The sequence below is a fragment of the Salmo trutta genome, chromosome 39 (genome assembly GCF_901001165.1).
Source record: "Salmo trutta chromosome 39, fSalTru1.1, whole genome shotgun sequence".
In the NCBI taxonomy this organism is placed as follows: Eukaryota; Metazoa; Chordata; class Actinopteri; order Salmoniformes; family Salmonidae; genus Salmo; species Salmo trutta.
This window is the reverse complement of record NC_042995.1, coordinates 25,063,059-25,083,641: the sequence shown is the minus strand read 5'-3', so window position 1 is coordinate 25,083,641 and position 20,583 is coordinate 25,063,059. Positions and strand designations below refer to the sequence as shown.

The 20,583-nt window shown below is 39.9% G+C and overlaps 1 protein-coding gene across 6 annotated transcripts in view; it reads right to left on the bottom strand.

Moving 5' to 3' along the window:
• The window catches only part of LOC115179663 (nck-associated protein 1-like), a 65,812-nt gene that overhangs the window by 41,095 nt on the left and 4,134 nt on the right, over positions 1–20,583 (bottom strand). For 4 of the 6 annotated variants that reach the window (XM_029741322.1, XM_029741317.1, XM_029741318.1 and 1 more), the window contains exons 2-6: positions 13,373–13,390; positions 4,569–4,679; positions 820–912; positions 331–387; positions 55–197 (exon numbers count right to left, since the gene is read on the bottom strand). In XM_029741322.1, the coding sequence (XP_029597182.1) occupies positions 55–197; positions 331–387; positions 820–912; positions 4,569–4,679; positions 13,373–13,390 (422 nt within the window). The remainder of the gene's footprint in view (positions 1–54; positions 198–330; positions 388–819; positions 913–4,568; positions 4,680–13,372; positions 13,391–20,583) is intronic. The other 2 variants (XM_029741319.1, XM_029741321.1) reach the window with 1 other exon arrangement.

Sequence of the window (20,583 nt, the reverse complement as noted above, 5' to 3'; positions counted from 1 at the left end):
ACATCACATAATATATTTCACAGAGGATAGTCCTGCTCATAGCTCTAGCTGTACCTGGCCCCGTGTGTCATTTCATGGGCGTAGTTGTAGAGTCCAATGATTGCTTTCCGCTCTTCAATACGGGACAGTAGCATCATTAGTGTAGTGTAGGTGACAACTAAGTCAAGGTAGTTCTTGGTGAGGTCAAAGTTAACCGTCTATAAAGACAGAATGAAAAACTTCAGTTAGCTTTGATTAGGATTATAGAAAATATATAATCTCTGAGGAGATTTGAAAAAAATACTTATTTTTATACCAAGTAAAGGGAATTGTGGAAAGATGAATACTTACAACATCAAAGAAAACCTGGCAAGCGTCAATAGTGTTGAGCAATTCAGAAACATTGTCCTAGAAGAAATATAAAACATTCATGTCTGGATTGTATAGGTACAACATAGCTAAATTGTATATGATTCTACAGGTGCAGCATTTTCCTACCACTATTCAGAGTAATGACGAAATGGCTACTCAGACATTGATCTAGCCTAATTAACACAGCTATATACACATCTATGAGCGTTGGACTTGTAACCGAAAGGTTGCAAGATCGATTCCCCGAGCTGACAAGGTAAAAATCTGTCGTTCTGCCCCTGAACAAGGCAGTTAACCCACTGTTCCTAGGCCATCATTGAAAATAGGAATTTGTTCTTAACTGACTTGCCTAGTTAAATAAAGGTAAAATAAAAAATATATAAAAAGCATGTTACATTATGCTTATTATTACATGAACATACCTATTAAAGTAGTTTAACATCGAGTTTAAAAAATGAATTTCCTTACCTTGAATTCCATGACATCCACAAATGTGAAGTAATATAGAGATAGATTCTTTAGTATTTCAGACTTTTCTTTTTGAAGCTGTGTAAGCTGTTGCTGTAAATGTAGAATAAACAATTTGTTAGGTCTCTCAAGGAGCATGTCAAAGTAGTCATGTCAAACTTATCTGTAAGGTTCACTTCTTTCACCAGCAGTCACACACCATGTCATTCTCCTGGTTTGATGGTTGACATTTTACGGCACTATTATTTTCTATATTTCATTGCATATCTAACTTTTGAATTTGGCCAATAACCGATAACTTCTTGAGTAAACCATTTGTCAGTGTTAAAGTTTAGATAGTTTAACTACACCAGTCTCCAGATCTTATTAGCTAATGACTGCATGACAAAAATGCACTGTAGGGAACCTTAGGTACTGAGTGACTATCCAGTATTTTCTTTTTTAAATTATTATTATTACCCTTTTTACTTATTATTAGCCAATTTCGTGGTATCCAATTGGTAATTACAGTCTTGTCTCCTCGCTGCAACTCCCGTACGGACTCAGGAGAGGCGAAGGTTGAGAGCCGTGCGTCCTCCGAAACACAACCCAACCAAGCCACACTGCTTCTTGACACAATGCCCACTTAACCCGGAAGCCAGCTGCACCAATGTGTCGGAGGAAACACCATACACCTGGTGACCGTGTTAGCGCCCACTGCGCCCGGCCCGCCACAGGAGTCTCTAGCGCGCGATGTGACAAGGACATCCCTGCCGGCCAAACTCTCCCCTAACCCAGACGATTCTGGGCCAATTGTGCGCCGCCCCATGGGTCTCCCGGTCACGGCCAGCTGCGACAGAGCCTGGACTCGAATCCAGAATCTCTAGTGGCACAACCTTAGACCACTGCGCCACTCAGGAGGCCGTTATCCAGTATGGTTTGTAGTTGTGATATGTTTGACTGTAATATTACCATGAGCTATGCTTTATTGCCAAACTGAGACTAAATATTGGTCTAGCTATGTTTATCTAAATCAGCTCTAGCATTAGCTATATACAATTATTAATTGTATTCTCTTACATATATTATAGGACTGTCTTGTATGTCAGTAAAATGTTAATGCACCAATAAGGACATGTTTGTTCTGAAGTTAGTATGTAATTTCAGGTGGTTAGGTTAACCAGATTACCCATGCCCTATATTACATTTCATGGAAGACCAATACAATACTATTAATACAAAAAAACGTTTCTCTCCTGCGAAAATGGAAATGGTCTTAGTTGTTACATTTTCACGTGAATAATGCTCCAATCAAAATCTCAATCATACAATTCAATATTTTTTTTAGCTGGGCCAACTAGTTCTGACATAACGTTGCCTCAGAGTTGAATAGCATGAGGGTAAAGGGGTTTATCTTTTACATATTTTCAAGACAAATTAGCAAGAATAAATTGTGTTTGCATGTTTCCCCACTGATAAGCGGTGTTTACACAGGCAGCTCAACTCTAATATTTTTTTTCCACTTTTGACCAATCAGATCATATCTTTTGCCAAAAATATCAGAATTGGGCTAACTGTGTAAACCCAGCCATATAGGCCTAGCTTGTACGATAAATGTATACCGTAATTTCCGGACTATAAGCCGCAACTTTTTTCCCACGCTTTGAACCTCGTGGCTTAAACAATGGCTAATATATGGATTTTTCCCGCTTTCAATTTTTTTGAAAGGAGATGACTTCAGGGGGTTTCAGTGCACAGGAGGAGGAAGATAGTGACCAATGACTTTCTTGGTAGGCTACTGTTTACTGCAAATTTTTTATTTTTTGTTACAAGCAGTGTTTCGTTAAAGCCTATTTATTTTTGTTACAAGCCGTGTTTCGTTAAAGCCTGTGTTTAGTTAATTTGTTTCAATGTACCGGTAGGCACCTGCGGCTTATTTATGTTCAAAATAATATTTTTTTTTAAATTCAGTGGGTGCGGCTTATATTCAGGTGCGCTCAATAGTCCGGAAATTACGGTAGTCTAATTGGTAAGAATAATGACAGAGTATTCAAATAGAATGGTTTAATAACCAGATAACCTAGTTGTCAAGATGCATTACTAGGCTATACGAAGGAATCCAAGAGCTGAAGCAGAATTAAACTGATTTCCGCCTTAACCTAGATGGGGTGGGTAAAATGAAACTAGGATTCCTTTGCATAGTCTATCAGGATAAGAAGCAATAGGCTAGATGAGAACTAAAACTGTTCCACTACAAAAAGGCAGACTAAGCAAAGCAAAATGGCATTACAAATAGTACAAAATTACCAAAAAGAACAATCCATAAAAAGCCAATTTACGCATACAAAACATTGAACAAAAACAAACAAAGAAAAAAACATAAGGGACATAATGACACAGTTAAACATAATTAAGCTCAAAGTCGGAATGACTTTGAGCTTAATTATGTTTAACTGTGTCATTATGTCCCTTATGTTTTGTTCTTTGTTTATAGGCAGTATAGGCAGTCTATATGCAGTTAGCTACACATTTCACACAAACACAGCAAAGGCAAATAGTAAAAAGTAGCATATATATGACAACACAAATGTACAGTACACATAATGTACATACAGTATGACTATGTGATCATACATTTAGAAGTTACCATTTTTAAATGATGACAGACAATTTCCGGCGACACCATGCCTAAAGTAATTTTATATACACTGAGCGTACAAAACATTATGAACACATGCTCTTTCCATGACAGACTGACCAGGGGAATCCAGGTGAAAGATATGATCCCTTATTGATGTCACTTAAATCCACTTAAAATCAGTGTAGATGTATTTTTGAAATTTATTTAACCTTTATTTCACTAGGCAAGTCAGTTAAGAACAAATTCTTATTTATAGTGACGGCCCCCACCGGCCAAACCCGGACGACGCTGGGCCAATTGTGCGCCGCCCTATGGGACTCCCAATCACGGCCGCTTGTGATACACCCTGGAATCAAACCAGGGTGTCTGTAGTGACGCCTCAAGCACTGAGATGCAGTGACGCCTCAAGCACTGAGATGCAGTGACGCCTCAAGCACTGAGATGCAGTGACGCCTCAAGCACTGAGATGCAGTGACGCCTCAAGCACTGAGATGCAGTGACGCCTCAAGCACTGAGATGCAGTGACGCCTCAAGCACTGAGATGCAGTGACGCCTCAAGCACTGAGATGCAGTGACGCCTCAAGCACTGAGATGCAGTGACGCCTCAAGCACTGAGATGCAGTGCCTTAGACCGCTGCGCCACTCGGGAGCCCAGGTGAGGAGACAGGTTAAAAATGATTTTGAAACCGTGCGACAATTGAGACATGGATTTTGTAATGTGTGCCATTCAGAGGGTGAACGGGGTATGGTAGTAGGTGCCACGCACACCAGTTTGTCTCAAGAACTGCAACGCTACTGGGTTTCACAGTCAACAGTTTCCTGAGTGTATCAAGAAGGTGTTCTTAATGTTTTGTACACTCAGCATGTTTCATTTTTTACAATTTAGTCATTAAGCAGACTATCGTATCCAGAGCGACTTACAGCAGTGAGGGGATATATTTTGATACTGTTCATTCGTGGGAATCGAACCCACAACCCTGGCGTTACAAGCGCCATGCTCTACCAACTGACTACATGGCAGTTACTGAACGCTGAACGCTCACAGACAAAATCAATAACATTAATACAGTATATTAATACAATATCCTACTACATAAGGTCATTTGAATAAACTTAAAACAGAACTTACATTATTGTTTCGTGTCTCTATTGCAGGGAATTTTCGTACGATAAACTTAACTACCGACTCCAAGTTTTTGTCTACCAGGTATGACGGCTTTGCTTTGGGGTCCCCGCATGCCTAAAGTGGAAAGGGAAGAGAACAGAAACAGCTAAAAATGCTACAGCAGTCATCTTTGAATACTGGCTGATTCTCATTGAGCAGCATTGTTAGTCAAATAAGAAGGTTGTTAATTAAGTTCATGATTGACAGGATGAACAGGCAGAGTGAAAATGGTTTCATTTTTGCTGAAAAATGGAGTGAGCAGAGAGAGAGAGGAAGAGAACAAAACATTCTACACAAGGTCTCCTGTTTAGGTCTCGTAATTTAAAAATGCCATCTGGAATCAATAGGTTAAATGCAGTTTTTGTCCTAAATTATGATCAGGTTTTCATTGGGCAGTTCTCTACAAATGGGATTGTTCTTAAAGGGGAAGTATACCTAAAATAAAACATTTCACAACTGATTCCATACATTGAAACTAGTTAGGTGGAGTTAGCTCTGCTCCGTTGTCATTCAAAGACCTATTGTAGACAAATTCTTTGTTTAATTGAAGGCATACGGATAAATAGGTTACCACATTCAAAAAAAGAAAATGGCCCTTTTTCAGGACCCGGTCTTACAAAAATCATTCATAAAAACCCAAATAACTTCATAGATCTTCATTGCAAAGGGTTTAAACACTGTTTCACATGCTTGTTCAATGAACCATAAACAATTAATGAACATGCACCTGTGGAATGGTTGATAAGACACTAACAGCTTACAGACGGTAGGCAATTAAGGTCACAATTATGAAAACTTAGGACACTAAGGAGGCCTTTCTACTGACTCTGAAAAACACCATAAGAAAGATGCCCAGGGTCCCTGCTCATCTGCGTGAACGTGCCTTAGGCATACTGCAAGGAGGCATGAGGACTGCTGATGTGGCCAGGGCAATACATTGCAATGTCCGTACTGTGAGACGCCTAAGACAGCGCTACAGGGAGACAGGACGGACAGCTGATCGTCCTCGCAGTGGCAGACCACGTGTAACACCTGCACAGGATCGGTATATCCAAATATTACACCTGCGGGACAGGTACAGGATGGCAACAACAACTGCCCGAGTTACACCAGGAAAGCACAATCCCTCCACCAGTGCTCAGACTGTCTGCAATAGGCTGAGAGAGGCTGGACTGAGGGCTTGTTGGCCTGATGTAAGGCAGGTCCTCACCAGACATCACCGGAAACAACGTCGCCTATGGGCACAAACCCACCGTCGCTGGACCAGACAGGACTGGCAAAAAGTGCTCTTCACTGATGAGTCGCGGTTTTGTCTCACCAAGGGTTATGGTCGGATTCACGTTTATCGTCAAAGGAATGAGCGTTACACCGAGGCCTGTACTCTGGAGCAGGATCGATTTGGAGGTGGAGGGTCCGTCATGGTCTGGGGCGGTGTGTCACAGCATCATCAGACTGAGCTTGTTGTCATTTCAGGCAATCTGAACGCTGTTCGTTACAGGGAAGAGATGCACTGCAGCACTTAATGCAGCTGGTGGCCACACCAGATACTGACTGTTACTTTTGACCCCCCTTTGTTCAGGGACACATTATTCCATTTCTGTTTGTCACATGACTGTGGAACTTGTTCAGTTTGTCTCAGTTGTTGAATCTTGTTATGTTCATACAAATATTTACACGTTAAGTTTGCTGAAAATAAACAGTTGACAGTGAGAGGTTTCTTTTTTTGCTGAGTTGATAATGAATTAAAATGCCTTTATTTGTATGGCATGTTCAATGAAAACAAAGAAACTGACGCTTTTCGGCTGAGCTACTTTGATCAAAAGTACTATCAGTTTTGAGTCAGGAAATGTATACTTTTCCACTTTAAATATTTATATAAAATAATCACAGATGTTTTATGTGGCCAACTGCAACACCGGAGATGTGTAACAACTGCACATGTGCGCTCTTGTGGGGCAAACTCTGACGCACAGTGCATTCAGAAAGTATTCAGAACCCTTCCCTTTTCCCACTTTTTTTAAACGTTACAGCCTTATTCTAAAATTGATTAAATTAATGTTGCTCTTCAACAATCTACACACAATACCCCATTATGACAAAGCAAAAACAGGTTTAGATTTTTTACCTTATTACATAAATATTCAGACCCTTTGCTATGAGACTTGAAATTGAGCTCTGGTGCATCCTGTTTCCATTGATCATCCTTGAGATGTTTATACAACTTGATTGGAGTCACCAAGACTCTTCCTAGAGCTGGCTGCCTGGCCACACTGAGCAATCGGGGGGGAGAAGGGCCTTGGGTACGCATGGGTGGCAGCATCATGCTGTGGGGATGTTTTTCAGCGGCAGGGACTGGGACACTAGTCAGAATCAAGGGAAAGATGAACAGAGCAAAGTACAGAGAGATCCTTGATGAAAACCAGAGCGCTCCAGAGCGGTCAGGACCTCAGACTAGGGCAAAGGTTTCACCTTCCAACAAGACATTGACCCTAAGCATACAGCCAAGACAATGCACTTCAGAACAAGTGTCGGAATGTCCTTGAGTGCCCCAGCCAGAGCCCGGACTTGAACCCGATCTAACATCTCTGGAGAGACCTGAAAATAGCTTTGCAGCAACGCTCTCCATCCAACCTGACAGAGCTTGATAGGATCTGCAGAGAAGAATGGGAGAAACTCCCCAAACACAGGTGTGCCAAGCTTGTAGCCTCATACCCAAAGAAGACTTGAGGATGTAATCGCTGCCAAAGGTTATTCAACAAAAGTACTGGGTAAAGGGTCGGAATACTTATGTAAATGTGATTTCCATTTTTAAAACATTTACAAACATTTTTTTAAATAATTTTTGCTTCGTCATTGAGGTTTTGTGAGTAGATAAAGGACAATAATAATTTCATACATTTTTGAATAAGGCTGTAACGTAACAAAATGTGGAAAACCTCAAGGGGTCTGAATAATTTCCGAATGCACTGTTTATGTCCTTATTTGGAGCTTGACGCCACATGGTATGCACTATATAAAGACATCTTGGGAAGAAGGCAAAGTTTCACTATTTTCCATTGAAAGATAGACAGATGCAGACAGATGCAGAAGATGGCTAGTAACGATAAAAACAGTAAATACTATGTAAACATTCCTACAGCCAATATTGCAAATGTATCATGAAGTCCCATTGTGCCACAAATAACTGAGGTCAATTTCCCCATCTCACTCACAGGTTCTGGCCTCAATAGATCGGTCTTCAAATGACTAAGCAACAGCAAGTGCCTTTGGCATCAATGTGAGTTGATGTTGTCTACTGGATATTTTCACACCTTTTCCCAATGTGTTGGCTAGCCATGACTTATTTGCATGACAACATTTCAGGCAACTGTATAGCCTTGTGTGGAATACCTGGCCGCAGGAACCACCTGGGGTATATTATTTCCCAGTCTGGTCTATTGTTTATCTGTAACTCCCTCCCCCTGTCAATAGGGGCCATGAGTATCCTAACAATATAATTACATGTAGCACAATGGCAATAACAAAAAGGTTTTATAGGTTAGTTAACATGGTATCACTTGACTTATGTTTGGGTGGAAGTTATTCCTTTCTCAATACACATAATACTAATTTGGAATATAATAATGAAAATGTGGACAGGGAACAAGCTACTTGAATAACTTGATAGACCTAATTTTCTTTATATCAGTATTTTTATTATAAAATAGATCACTCATGTACATCACATTTTGAATACATTATGTCTAGAATAATATGAAGTACCATATTTCCTGTTACGACATAAGCTACCAGTATTTTGTGAAACACAAAAATCATCATTAAGAATAAGTCTGTGTGTGTACCATGTAAACATGTCTAACTGCCCTGTGCTTTAATTGTGTAGGTGAGAAACACTTGATCCCAAAACAGTCCAACCAGTGGGTGGCCAAAAAAAATACTTTTGCAGTTCAGGGAGAAACTGGTTGACCAGGTGCTGGAGTGGTAACAACATCCAACGGTGGTTTACAAGAATCCTTCATCCCGCCTGCCCAAACCTACTTTAATCTTCCAGCCAACATTACTAGAGGAGAGACCTGAGAAAGGACCTGGTTAGAAGATATCACTCCAGAATGAAGTAGACACAAAGACTTTCATGATGCACATACAATAGGTTGCTAACATGTTGTATACTAGTTTTTAAAATATTTGTATATATATAACTAAACAATGTTTGAATGTTTTGTATTCCAGTTTTTGTGGTCCATTTGCATGGATATTCTTTATTTTTGCAGTCACAGTACCTAACCTGACAAAACAAATCACAGGCTGGGAGCATGATAGAATAATTTGTATGTTTTAAGATAATGGCTAAAGTGTTCCACTCTGAAACTGTATCACTGTGTGAAATGTATTAGAATTATAAGACTATAATCCAATAATGTGTGTGTAAGACAAGTTGAGACAAAAACCATTGTGTTACTATGCAGCAATGTGAGAAATGTATAGTTGAGACATTCAAGGCCTACTGAACTGTCGACTTGTGAGAACTCTGAAACCAATAACAGGAAAGAGGCCTCCCCAATCTAGGTAGGGGAGTAACTGTTAGAAATGCCTAGGCTTACAGAAGATAATGAGAAATGATGTGTTGGTATTGTGGAAAAATACAGCCCATCTAAAAGGGAGGTGGAGTTTCTACTGGTGTGTGTGTGTGTGTGTTTGTGGGTATGGGAATTGTAAAAATGACTGAGTTCTCATTTTTGACGGGAGAGTACTTTTTTAATAAAGTATTGATCTATTGCAGACTGGGTCTTTGAATAATAATTTATTAAACAGGGCATTACAACCTCTGGGAATTATTTAAAGCTTGAGTGATAGTTGAGTTCAACAATTGGGATAAAAATTCTCACGACAGAGCAGCACATACCTGGGAGTCTTTCACTTCCTGAAAACCAGGGTATACCCCCTACGGCAGTGGATATTTGGCTCGGACGGTATTTAACACGCAGGATGGGAGAGGAATCCGGACTCCTGGACCCAGTGACTCACTGCAGAGGACCCACTTCAAAGCTATGCTGTATGAGACTAGGGATGGGCATTTGACTGTTGAGTACTCACATGAAATATCTAATTTATACCCAAGTCAATACTTTGTAGAAGTACTTTTGGCAGCGATTACAGCTGTAAGTCTTTCTGTGTAAAAGTCTCAAAAGAGCTTTCCACACCTGCATTGTGTAACATTTGCCCATTACCTTTTCAATAATCTTCAAGCTCTGTCAAATTGGTTGTTGATCATTGCTAGATAACCATTTTCAGGTCTTTCCATAGATCTTCAAGTAGATGTACGTCAAAACTATAACTCTGCCACTGTTACGGTCTTCTTGGTAAGGAACTCCAGTGTAGATTTGACCTTGTGTTGTAGGGTTATTGTCCTGCTGAAAAGTGAACCAGGTTTTCCTCTACGATTCCACCTGTGTTTAGCTCCATTCCGTTGACTTTTTATCCTGAAAAACCCCCCAGTCCTTAAAGATTATAAGCATACCCATAACATGACGCAGCCACCACTATGCTTGAAAATATGGAGAGTAGTACTCAGTAATATGTTTGGGGCAAATCCAATACAACACTTTATATTCAGGAAAAAAAGTGAATTCCTTCCTCTGCGGCAACCGAGTTGGGAAGGACGCCTGTATCTTCATAGTGACTGGGTGTATTGATACACCATTCAGAGTGTAATTCATAACTTTATCATGCTCAATGGGATATTTAAAGTCTGCTTTTTATTTTACCCATCTACCAATAGGTGCCCTTTCTTGTGCGGTATTGGAAAACCTCCCTGGTCTTTTTAGTTGAATCTGTGTTTGAAATTCACTGCTCGACTGAGGGACCTTACAGATAATTGCATGTGGGGTATATAGATAAGGTTAGTTAAACACTATTATTGCCATGAGTCCATGAAACTTGTTATGCAAATTTTTACTGCTGAACTTATTTAGGCTTGCCTTAAAGGGGTTGAAAACTTAGACTCAAGACATTTCAGCATTTAATTTAAATAATTTGTAAACGTTTCGAAAAACATAATTCCACTGTGACATTATAGGATATTGTGTGTAGGCCAAAACATTTTTTTGTGTGCAATTTAATCAATTTTAAATTCAGGCTATAACATGGCACATTGTTAGTCTTTGAGAGTACTTATATATTTTTTTGGGTAATTCAGCCATATGCCGTCAATAAAACAAAAACTGTGTCTCTGACAGCAGAGCTAGCAGAGCTAGCAGTGCACAAAAACACATCACGTGACCTGTTTTAGCAGCTTTCCAGTTCTAGACTGCAGGGAGAGAGAAGGAAAACTCCACCGAACTAGTTTTAATGTATGGAATCACTTGGGACATTTTGGATTTTAGGTCAACTTCCCCTTTAACATGGTGGTATAGAGGCATGCATTTTGGGTACACGTGTCATAAGGTGAACAGGATGCTGTGCATGCATGCGTTGTCATCACATAGGTTAATAATGATAATTACTAAACCTTATGGTGTGTGTGGACACTAACTTTAATACTATACCACAATCATTGGAGAAAGTAGGCTTGTATATGAAAACGGTGGGCAGTCAAAACATCAGGGTCAAGCTCATTAGGGCACGCAAGAGACTGTTTTGCCCACGGAAAGCGAAAAGTTGCGTCCAGGATGTCCCTCCTTGTTTTAGTCGGTTTTCTTCCGTTTGATGCCTAAAGAACATGACCCTAAATGTAACTTACACAACCTTACTGTATTAATGTCAGACTTCCACCAAGTCTTGCCTTATCAAGCCTGAATAACTTAACAGTACAGTATGAAAACAATGCACTGTTTTTTGCATGGTGTTGCAAACAATTTGCCACGTCAAAATGAAAATACACAGAATGATACACAATAGCCTCTGTAGGTGACGTATCTTCATCCACTATAAAGCCAGTCATCGTTGGTCAACAATTAACTGCCAATAACACAACTTTAAAAAGTATTAAAAAGCTTTCAATTAGACAATTAAGCTCTCTCTCTCTGTACTTAAAACAGTGATTGGATTAATTGGTTGAACTGGTTAATATGGCTCTGTGGGGTGTCAAGCATTCTAATGCTGTCCTGGTGTTGCCTACAGTAGGGTTGTCACGATACCAGTTTGCGATATTCAGAACTTTTATGGCAAAGAAACAAAACATGATGCAGACACAGCTCAAACACACCGGTAAGATTACAAATGCTTGCCTGCCAACCTCTGACTGCCGACACTGTTCAATCTCGTTTATGTTCACACCTCAAAGACTTTGGAACTCAGCCTTGTTAAAATACTCCAGGCCAGAAGGTGGCAGTAACGTTGTTTGGCAATGCATATCCGTTCGTATTGCTTATAGTCTAGATTCCAAGTGATCTGCGCTAATGTTGCGATTTTGTAGAAAGCCCTTGTTGATACTAACCAGATGGCCACAGCTAGATAATTACCTAGCAAGATGGCAAAGAAACAATTTAATTCACTCTCCATAATCCCATACTGCCAGTGTCAGACCATAGCCAAATGTTTAGCTAGCTAGCTAATGTTAGCATATTCACTAGCTAGCACAACATAGCTAGCTAGCTAGCTAGCCAGCCAGCCAGCCAGCCAGCCAAGGACACCACTAACAGGGCAGCTAACAACCATTGTGAATAATTATAGTGTCAATACTAGCTACAGTGGTTAGCTAGCTTGGAGGAAGTATTTAGTGTTGTGGGCATTGCAACTCTACACTTAGCTAGCCACCATCCCATAGCCTACATTGCATATGAAGTGTGACTGGCTCATCCGAGGATGTACGAAGAAAATGCCCTTATTTGTCATTTTTTGTTGTTGACTCCCCCACGTGGGGGTTCGTGCTCTCAGATTGGCTCAAAGTCAAGTTTTTGGCCACTGACGAGTATAGAATCGGTAGGTTCGTCGCTACCGGGTCGGCAGGCAACAGGTACTGCTTTTGTTCTAGCAAGAGAAGGGAGGGCCTCCAACTGTGATAGGGACTTCTCTGTGCATTCCATGCTATACGTTATTGAGGAAAACAGTCCTAATGTTGGAAACAAACAGCCTTCTGTTGTCCACCAGTGTTGCATTTGTTTATTTTCCAAGATATAGCACAGCAAGCTCTTAAAGGACAAAGGAGTTTAGTCTGCTTCCTATAGAAAATGTTGCATAGCAGAATCGTGACACTGGTATTGTGACGACCCTAGCCTACAGTAGTGGTTAGTATGGATGATGTTGCTTGCTACATAACGGCAGTCTTCATTTGAGAAAGAGGGGCGATACGAAGATCTGAGACAAAACAGAGCCTGTAGGTCTAAAAGAGTGACATTGCGTGTTTTTTTTGTTCAACAAATAGGCTAAAAAGCTACAACAGGAATGGCATGTAAGTATCTAGACTATACTACACATATAGGCTCAGTGGATTGCAACACAAACTACTGAAGGGCAAGGATTTAAGAATGGGAGAGAAAAGTACAACACGAAGCACCATGTTTCTCAAAACACACAGTAACACACAGTAGCCGTCAATCAAAATCCTTTCTATTATAAATTCTGCTTTTAAAGACCATTTTTCTGGCAATAGCTCAACGAGACGGGAAACAAAAGCATTCCGATTTGGCAACACAGACCTCTTATAGCAGCTGTACAACACTATGTGCTAAGGCACTGTGGTTAACATAGAGAAGGGTCATGAAACATGAGACTAGGTAGAAGGCGATAGGAAGGTTGAGATTTAGTGGAAGGCGAAAAGCTGTGCAAACCTTCCAAACTTGTCCTTGCTGGAGGAGAAGCATTGTAACAGAAAGAGAGAAAGGTATACATCAACACACGCTCTTAAGTAACTAACATGCATATCTAATTAAAACCAACTGGTTTTGGAAATAATACTACATTCTAATATGTTCGTTATACAGGCCAAGGACATAGGCCTATGTTATGCCACATAGGGGGAACTTCTTACCTAGGCCTATGCGAGTGTCCCAAACTGTCATTCATTCAATACTGATGCTATTAAAACTTCTTAGGGATAGGGGGCACTATTTTCATGTCCGGATGAAAAGCGTGCCCAAAGTAAACTGCCTGCTACTCAGGCCCAGAAGCTAGGATATGCATATTATTAGTAGATTTGGATAGAAAACACTCAGTTTCTAAAACTGTTTGAATAATGTCTGTGAGTATAACAGAACTGATTTGGCAGGTGAAACCCCCAGAACAATCCTTCCAGGGAAAAATGTTTTTGGAGGTCAATGTGTTTTCCATTAGTTTTCTATGGGAAGGCCTTTTTAATAGGAATCTGGCTGCAGTTCCTATGGCTTCCACTAGATGTCAACAGTTTAGAGATTGGTTGATGTTTTTCTTTTGAGAAATTAAGAAGTAGCCCTGTTCCTTCTATGTGTCACTCAGATGGACTCAAGTCTTTTGGTGCGCTTGACCTGGAATGCGCTTTACGTTGTTTTTATCCGGTATTGAATACAGTATATCCTGTCTTAAATTTGATCGATTATTTACGTTTTAGGGTACCTAAGGTTGGATTAAGAACATTGTTTGAAATGTTTGGACCAAGTTTACAGGTAACTTAGATACTTTGTAGGCATGTTGGGCGAGTTGAAACCGGTGTATTTCTGAATCAAATGCACCAAATAAATTGAAATTTTTAGGACATAAAGAAGGACATTATCGAACAAAAGGACCATTTGTGATGTTTTCTGGGACATTTTGGAGTGCCAACAGAAGAAGATCTTCAAAGGTAAGGCATATATTATATCGCTATTTCTGACTTTTATCACGTACCTGCCTGGTTGAAATATGAATTTCATGTGTTTGTATGCGGTGTACTGTCCTCAGATAATCACATGGTTTGCTTTTGCCGTAAAGCCTTTTTGAAATCTGACACAGCGGCTGGATTAACAAGAAGATAAGCTTTATTTTGATGTATTACACTTGTGATTTCATGAAAGTTAAAATATTTATAGTCATTTAATTTGAATTTGGCGCTCTGCAATTTCACCGGATGTTGTCAAATCGATCCCGCTCAAGGGATTTGATCCCTAAGAAGTTTAATTATGGTGTAGTTTACGTTGTCCCTACAATAAGAACCTTGACCTCCAGAAGTGGGGTGCTCTGTAAGCTTCTCTCCGTCTAGCCTATAGGCTTCCTGAGGACATGGAAGATTAGAGGGTTGTAGGGTGGATAAGCAGAAAGAACAGCATGCAAGAGAAGCATAAATCAGGGATGCAAACTCATGAGGGCCTCAAAAGGCGACACTTTTTCCCTGCTTGGGGGAAATTAAGGTTTTAAATAATTAAACAACAAAGAATATGATCTACATGATCAATCTCTGTAAAATAAAAAGTGGTTAATGTGAACCTACCTCACAGCTGAAAAATGTAAAGAAAGCAATCCAATGTTATTTGTTGCCTAGACTTTACTGCAAATGACACTCAAGTCTTGAGAAAAAAAACAGTACACTAATATTGCAGTTAGCCATGACAGCCTTTATAATATAATTATTGTGACCACACACACACATATACAGTTGAAGTTGGAAGGTTTAATAAACTAGTTGTAATAACTCCAACCTAAGTGTTTCAACCACTCCACAAATGTCATGTTAACAAACTAATGTTTTGGCAAGTCGGTTAGGACATCTACTTTGTGTATGACACAAGCAATTTTTCCAACAATTGTTTACAGACAGATTATTTCACTTAAAATGCAATAGATCACAATGTCAGTGGGTCAGAAGTTTACATACACTAAGTTGACTGTGCCTTTAAACAGCTTGGATAATTCCAGAAAAATTATGTCATGGCTTTAGAAGCCTCTGATAGGCTAATTGACATAATTTGAGTCAATTGGAGGTGTACCTGTGGATGTATTTCAAGGCCTACCTTCAAACTCAGTGCCTCTTTGCTTGACATCATGGGAAAATCAAAAGAAATCAGCCAAGACCTAAGAAAAACGCCTTAAGGTACCACGTTCATCTGTACAAACAATAGTACGCAAGTATAAACACCATGGGACCACGCAGCCATCATACCACTCAGGAAGGAGACGCGTTCTGTCTCCTAGAGATGAACGTACTTTGGTGCGAAAAGTGCAAATCAATCCCAGAACAACAGCAAAGATCCTTGTGAAGATGCTGGAGGAAACAGGTACAAACGTATCTATATCCACAGTAAAACGAGTCCAATACGCCATAACCTGAAAGGCCGCTCAGCAAGGAAGAAGCCACTGCTCCAAAACCGCCATAAAAAAGCCAGACTACGGTTTGCAACTGCACATGGGGAAAAAGATCGTACTTTTTGGAGAAATGTCCTCTGGTCTGATTAAATAAAAATAGAACTGTTTGGCCATAATGACCATTGTTATGTTTGGAGTAAAAAGGGGGAGGCTTGCAAGCAGAAGAGAACCATCCCAATAGCACCAACGATGGCAAAGTCATGTTGTGGGGGTGCTTTGCTGTAGGAGGGAATGGTGCACTTCACAAAATAGATGGATTCATGAGGCAGGAAAATGATGTGGATATATTGAAGCAACATCTCAAGACATCAGTCAGGAAGTTAACCTGTTGGGGCTAGGGGGCAGTATTTGCACGGCCGGATAAAAAACGTACCCGATTTAATCTGGTTACTACTCCTGCCCAGTAACTAGAATATGCATATAAGTATTGGCTTTGGATAGAAAACACCCTAAAGTTTCTAAAACTGTTTGAATGGTGTCTGTAAGTATAACAGAACTCATTTGGCAGGCCAAAACCTGAGAAGATTCCAAACAGGAAGCGCCCTCTCTGACCATTTCTTGCCCTCCTTGATAATATCTAACAAAAACAGGGGATCTCTGGCATGACGTGACACTTCCTACGGCTCCCATAGGCTCTCAGAACCCGGGAAAAAAGCTGAATGACGTAATTCAAGGCCCAGGCTGAAACACACTAGCGCGTTTGGCAAGTGGTCTATCAGAGGGCCATTAGACTGAGGCTCGTGCATGAGGGGATAGCATGCTTTTACTTTCACTCTCTTTGTAATAAAAAACGATTTCCCGGTCGGAATATTATCGCTTTTTTACGAGAAAAATGGCATAAAAATTGATTTTAAACAGCGGTTGACATGCTTCGAAGTACGGTAATGGAATATTTAGACATTTTTTGTCACGAAATGCGCAGTGCTCGTAACCCTTATTTACCCTTTCGGATAGTGTCTTGAAGGCACGAACAAAACGCAGCTGTTTGGATATAACAATGGATTATTTGGGAACAAACCAACATTTGTTATTGAAGTAGAAGTCCTGGGAGTGCATTCTGACGAAGAACACCAAAGGTAATAACATTTTTCTTATAGTAAATCTGACTTTGGTGAATGCTAAACTTGCTGGGTGTCTAAATAGCTAGCCCTGTGATGCCGGGCTATCTACTTAGAATATTGCAAAATGTGCTTTCACCGAAAAGCTATTTTAAAATGGGACATATTGAGTGCATAGAGGAGTTCTGTATCTATAATTCTTTAAATAATTGTTATTTTCTTTGTGAACGTTTATCGTGAGTAATTTAGTAAATTCACCGGAAGTGTTCGGTGGGAATGCTAGTCACATGCTAGTCACCTGCTAATGTAAAAAGCTGGTTTTTGATATAAATATGAACTTGATTGAACAGTCATGCATTTATTGTTTAACCTGTTGGACTTACCCTAGGATAGGGGGCGCCACAGCGCATTTTGGAAAAAAATCGTTCCCATTTTCAACGGCCTACTAATCAAAGTCAGAAGCTAGGACATGCATATACTTATTTTATATGGATAGAAAACACCCTAAATTTTCTAAAACTGTTTGAATGGTGTCTGTGAGTATAACAGAACTCGTATGGCAGTCAAAACCCCGAGACCGATTGAACCAGGAAGTGGAAATCTGAATTGTCGACTCGACTTCACAGCCTTACCTATAAATCACAACGTAAAAAAATGATAATTGAGCACTTTCCAGTGCTTCCACTAGATGTCCCCAGTCTTTACAAAGTGTTTTGAGGGTTCTGCGGTGGAAACTCAGTGAAAGAGACGATGTGGCAATTGGTCACAGTCGGAGGGCCATGAGCATTGTGACGTTGGCGGCCGTGTCTGCCCCCACCTTTGGAAGTTTTTTGAAACACAATGAAATCGTCCCACTTGAATCTGATTGGCTCTCTTGTTGAAACAGGCCCTGACGATTACTTGATACAACGTTTGACATGTTTGAACGACCCTAACTTACCGTAAACAGTCATTTTGCGTTAGACAGCTGCCGCCCACGGATCGACATTTGATTACAGCCTTAGGACGCGCTAACAAGAGGAAGCTAATGGAACATAAAGCATGGACTTTTTCGACCGAAAATACATTTGTCATGGACCTGGGACATCGGGAAGTGATTTCTGATGAAGACAACTAAAGGTGAGGGATTATTGGCGATATTATACAATATCAGATGTTACGTGCTATTGTTCACAGGTGGCGCCGAGCTAGGTTTTCGAGCTCAATTTCTGGGTATCGCATCCCATTTGATCTCAAAGTGTGATTACCCTGTAAAGTTAATTTAAAATCTGTTTTGACTGGTGTTTTCAAGAGATATTCATCTATAAATCTTAGATTGACAATATAAAAAAAAAAAATCGTTTTCGAATAGTTCTTTATAAAATTGTAGCACTGTTTCCCGGGACGCATTTTATGGGAAATTGTTAGTCAACCTCAGGTGCCGATGTAAAATGCTATTTTTATATAGAAATATGACCTTTATTGAACAAAAGATTGCATGCTGTGTGTAACATGATGTCCTAGGTGTGTCATCTGATGAAGTTTGTAAAAGGTTAGTGCTGCATTTAGCTGTTTTTTGGTTATATGTGATGGGTGTGCTTGCTCGGAAAATTCATATGATGCGACTTTTACCATGTACTCCTCTAACATAATCTAATATTGTGCTTTTCCTGTAAAACCTTTTTGAAATCGGACAACGAGGGTCGATTCAAGAGAGGTGTATCTATAAAACGATATGAGACAGCCCTATATTTGAAAAAAAATATATATTGAATTTCGTTATGCTAATGTCGCTAGGAGTTTTCGCTGGAAAATGATCCCGCTAACGGGATGGTAGGCTGAAGAAGATAACAATGTCCTAAGATTGTCATCTGATGAAGATGGTTAGTGCTGCATTTAGCTGTGGTTTGGGTTTATGTGACATTATATGCTAGCTTGAAAAATGGGTGTCTGATTATTTCTGGCTGGGTACTCTGCTGACATAATCTAATGTTTTGCTTTCGTTGTAAAGCCTTTTTGAAATCGGACAGTGTGGTTAGATTAACCTCATATCTAGATGTTCCGCTAGCGGAACACCTGCTCCAATATCCAATGATGGGCGTGGCGCGAAATACAAATTCCTCTAAAATCCGAAAACTTCCATTTTTCAAACATATGACTAATTTACAGCATTTTAAAGACAAGACTCTCGTTAATCTAACCACACTGTCCGATTTCAAAAAGGCTTTACAGCGAAAGCAAAACATTAGATTATGTCAGCAGAGTACCCAGCCAGAAATAATCAGACACCCATTTTTCAAGCTAGCATATAATGTCACAAAAACCCAGAAGACAGCTAAATGCAGCACTAACCTTTGATGATCTTCATCAGATGACAACCCTAGCACATTATGTTATACAATGCATGCATGTTTTGTTCAACCAAGTTCATATTTATATAAAAAAAATAGCTTTTTTATATTAGCATGTGACATTCAGAACTAGTATACCCCCCGCAAACCTCCGGTGAATTTACTCAATTACTCACGATAAACGTTCACAAAAAACATAACAATTATTTTTAAGAATTATAGATACAGAACTCCTCTATGCACTCGATATGTCCGATTTTAAAATAGCTTTTCGGTGAAAGCACATTTTACAATATTCTCAGTAGATAGCCCGGCATCACAGGGCTAGCTATTTAGACACCCACCCAGTTTAGCACTCACCAAAATCAGATTTACTATAACAAAAATGTTATTACCTTTCCTGTTCTTCGTCAGAATGCACTCCCAGGACTTCTACTTCAATAACAAATGTAGGTTTGGTCCAAAATAATCCATAGTTATGTTCCATCAGCGACGTTTTGTTCGTGCGTTCTAGACACTATCCGAATGGTAAATAACGGTCGTGCGCATGGCGCATTTCGTGACAAAAGATTTCTAAATATTTCATTACCGTACTTCGAAGCATGTCAACCGCTGTTTAAAGTCAATTTTTATGCCATTTTTCTCGTAAAAAAGCGATAATATTCCGACCGGGTATCTACAATTAGCTAAACAGCCGAAAGAAAATAAATCACGGGGTCAAATCGGGCACGAGCATGAAGCCCTTTGTCCTCTGATAGACCACTTCGCAAAAGCGCTCGTGTGTTTCAGCCAGGGCTTTGAATTATGTCATTCAGCTTTTTCCCGGGCTCTGAGGGCCCATGGAAGCCGTAGGAAGTGTCACGTAACAGCAGAGATCCTTTGTAATGGATAGAGAGAATCAACAAGGGGAAGAAATGGTCAGACAGGGTACTTCCTGAACAGAATCTTCTCATGTTTTGGCCTGCCAAATGAGTTCTGTTATACTCACAGACACCATTCAAACAGTTTTAGAAACTTTGGAGTGTTTTCTATCCAAAGCTAATAATTATATGCATATTCTAGTTTCTGGGCAGGGGTAATAATCAGATTAAATCGGGTACGTTTTTTATCCAGCCGTGAAAATACTGCCCCCTATCCATAACAGGTTAACGAGAGTCTTGTCTTTAAAATGCTGTAAAATAGTCATATGTTTGAGAAATTGAAGTAATAGCATTTCTAAGGTATTTGAATAACGCGCCACGGGATTCAACTGGCTGTTGAGTAGGTGGGACGCTAGCCCAGAGAGGTTAAAGCTAAAGCTTGGTCACAAATGGGTCTTACAAATGGACAATGACCACAAGC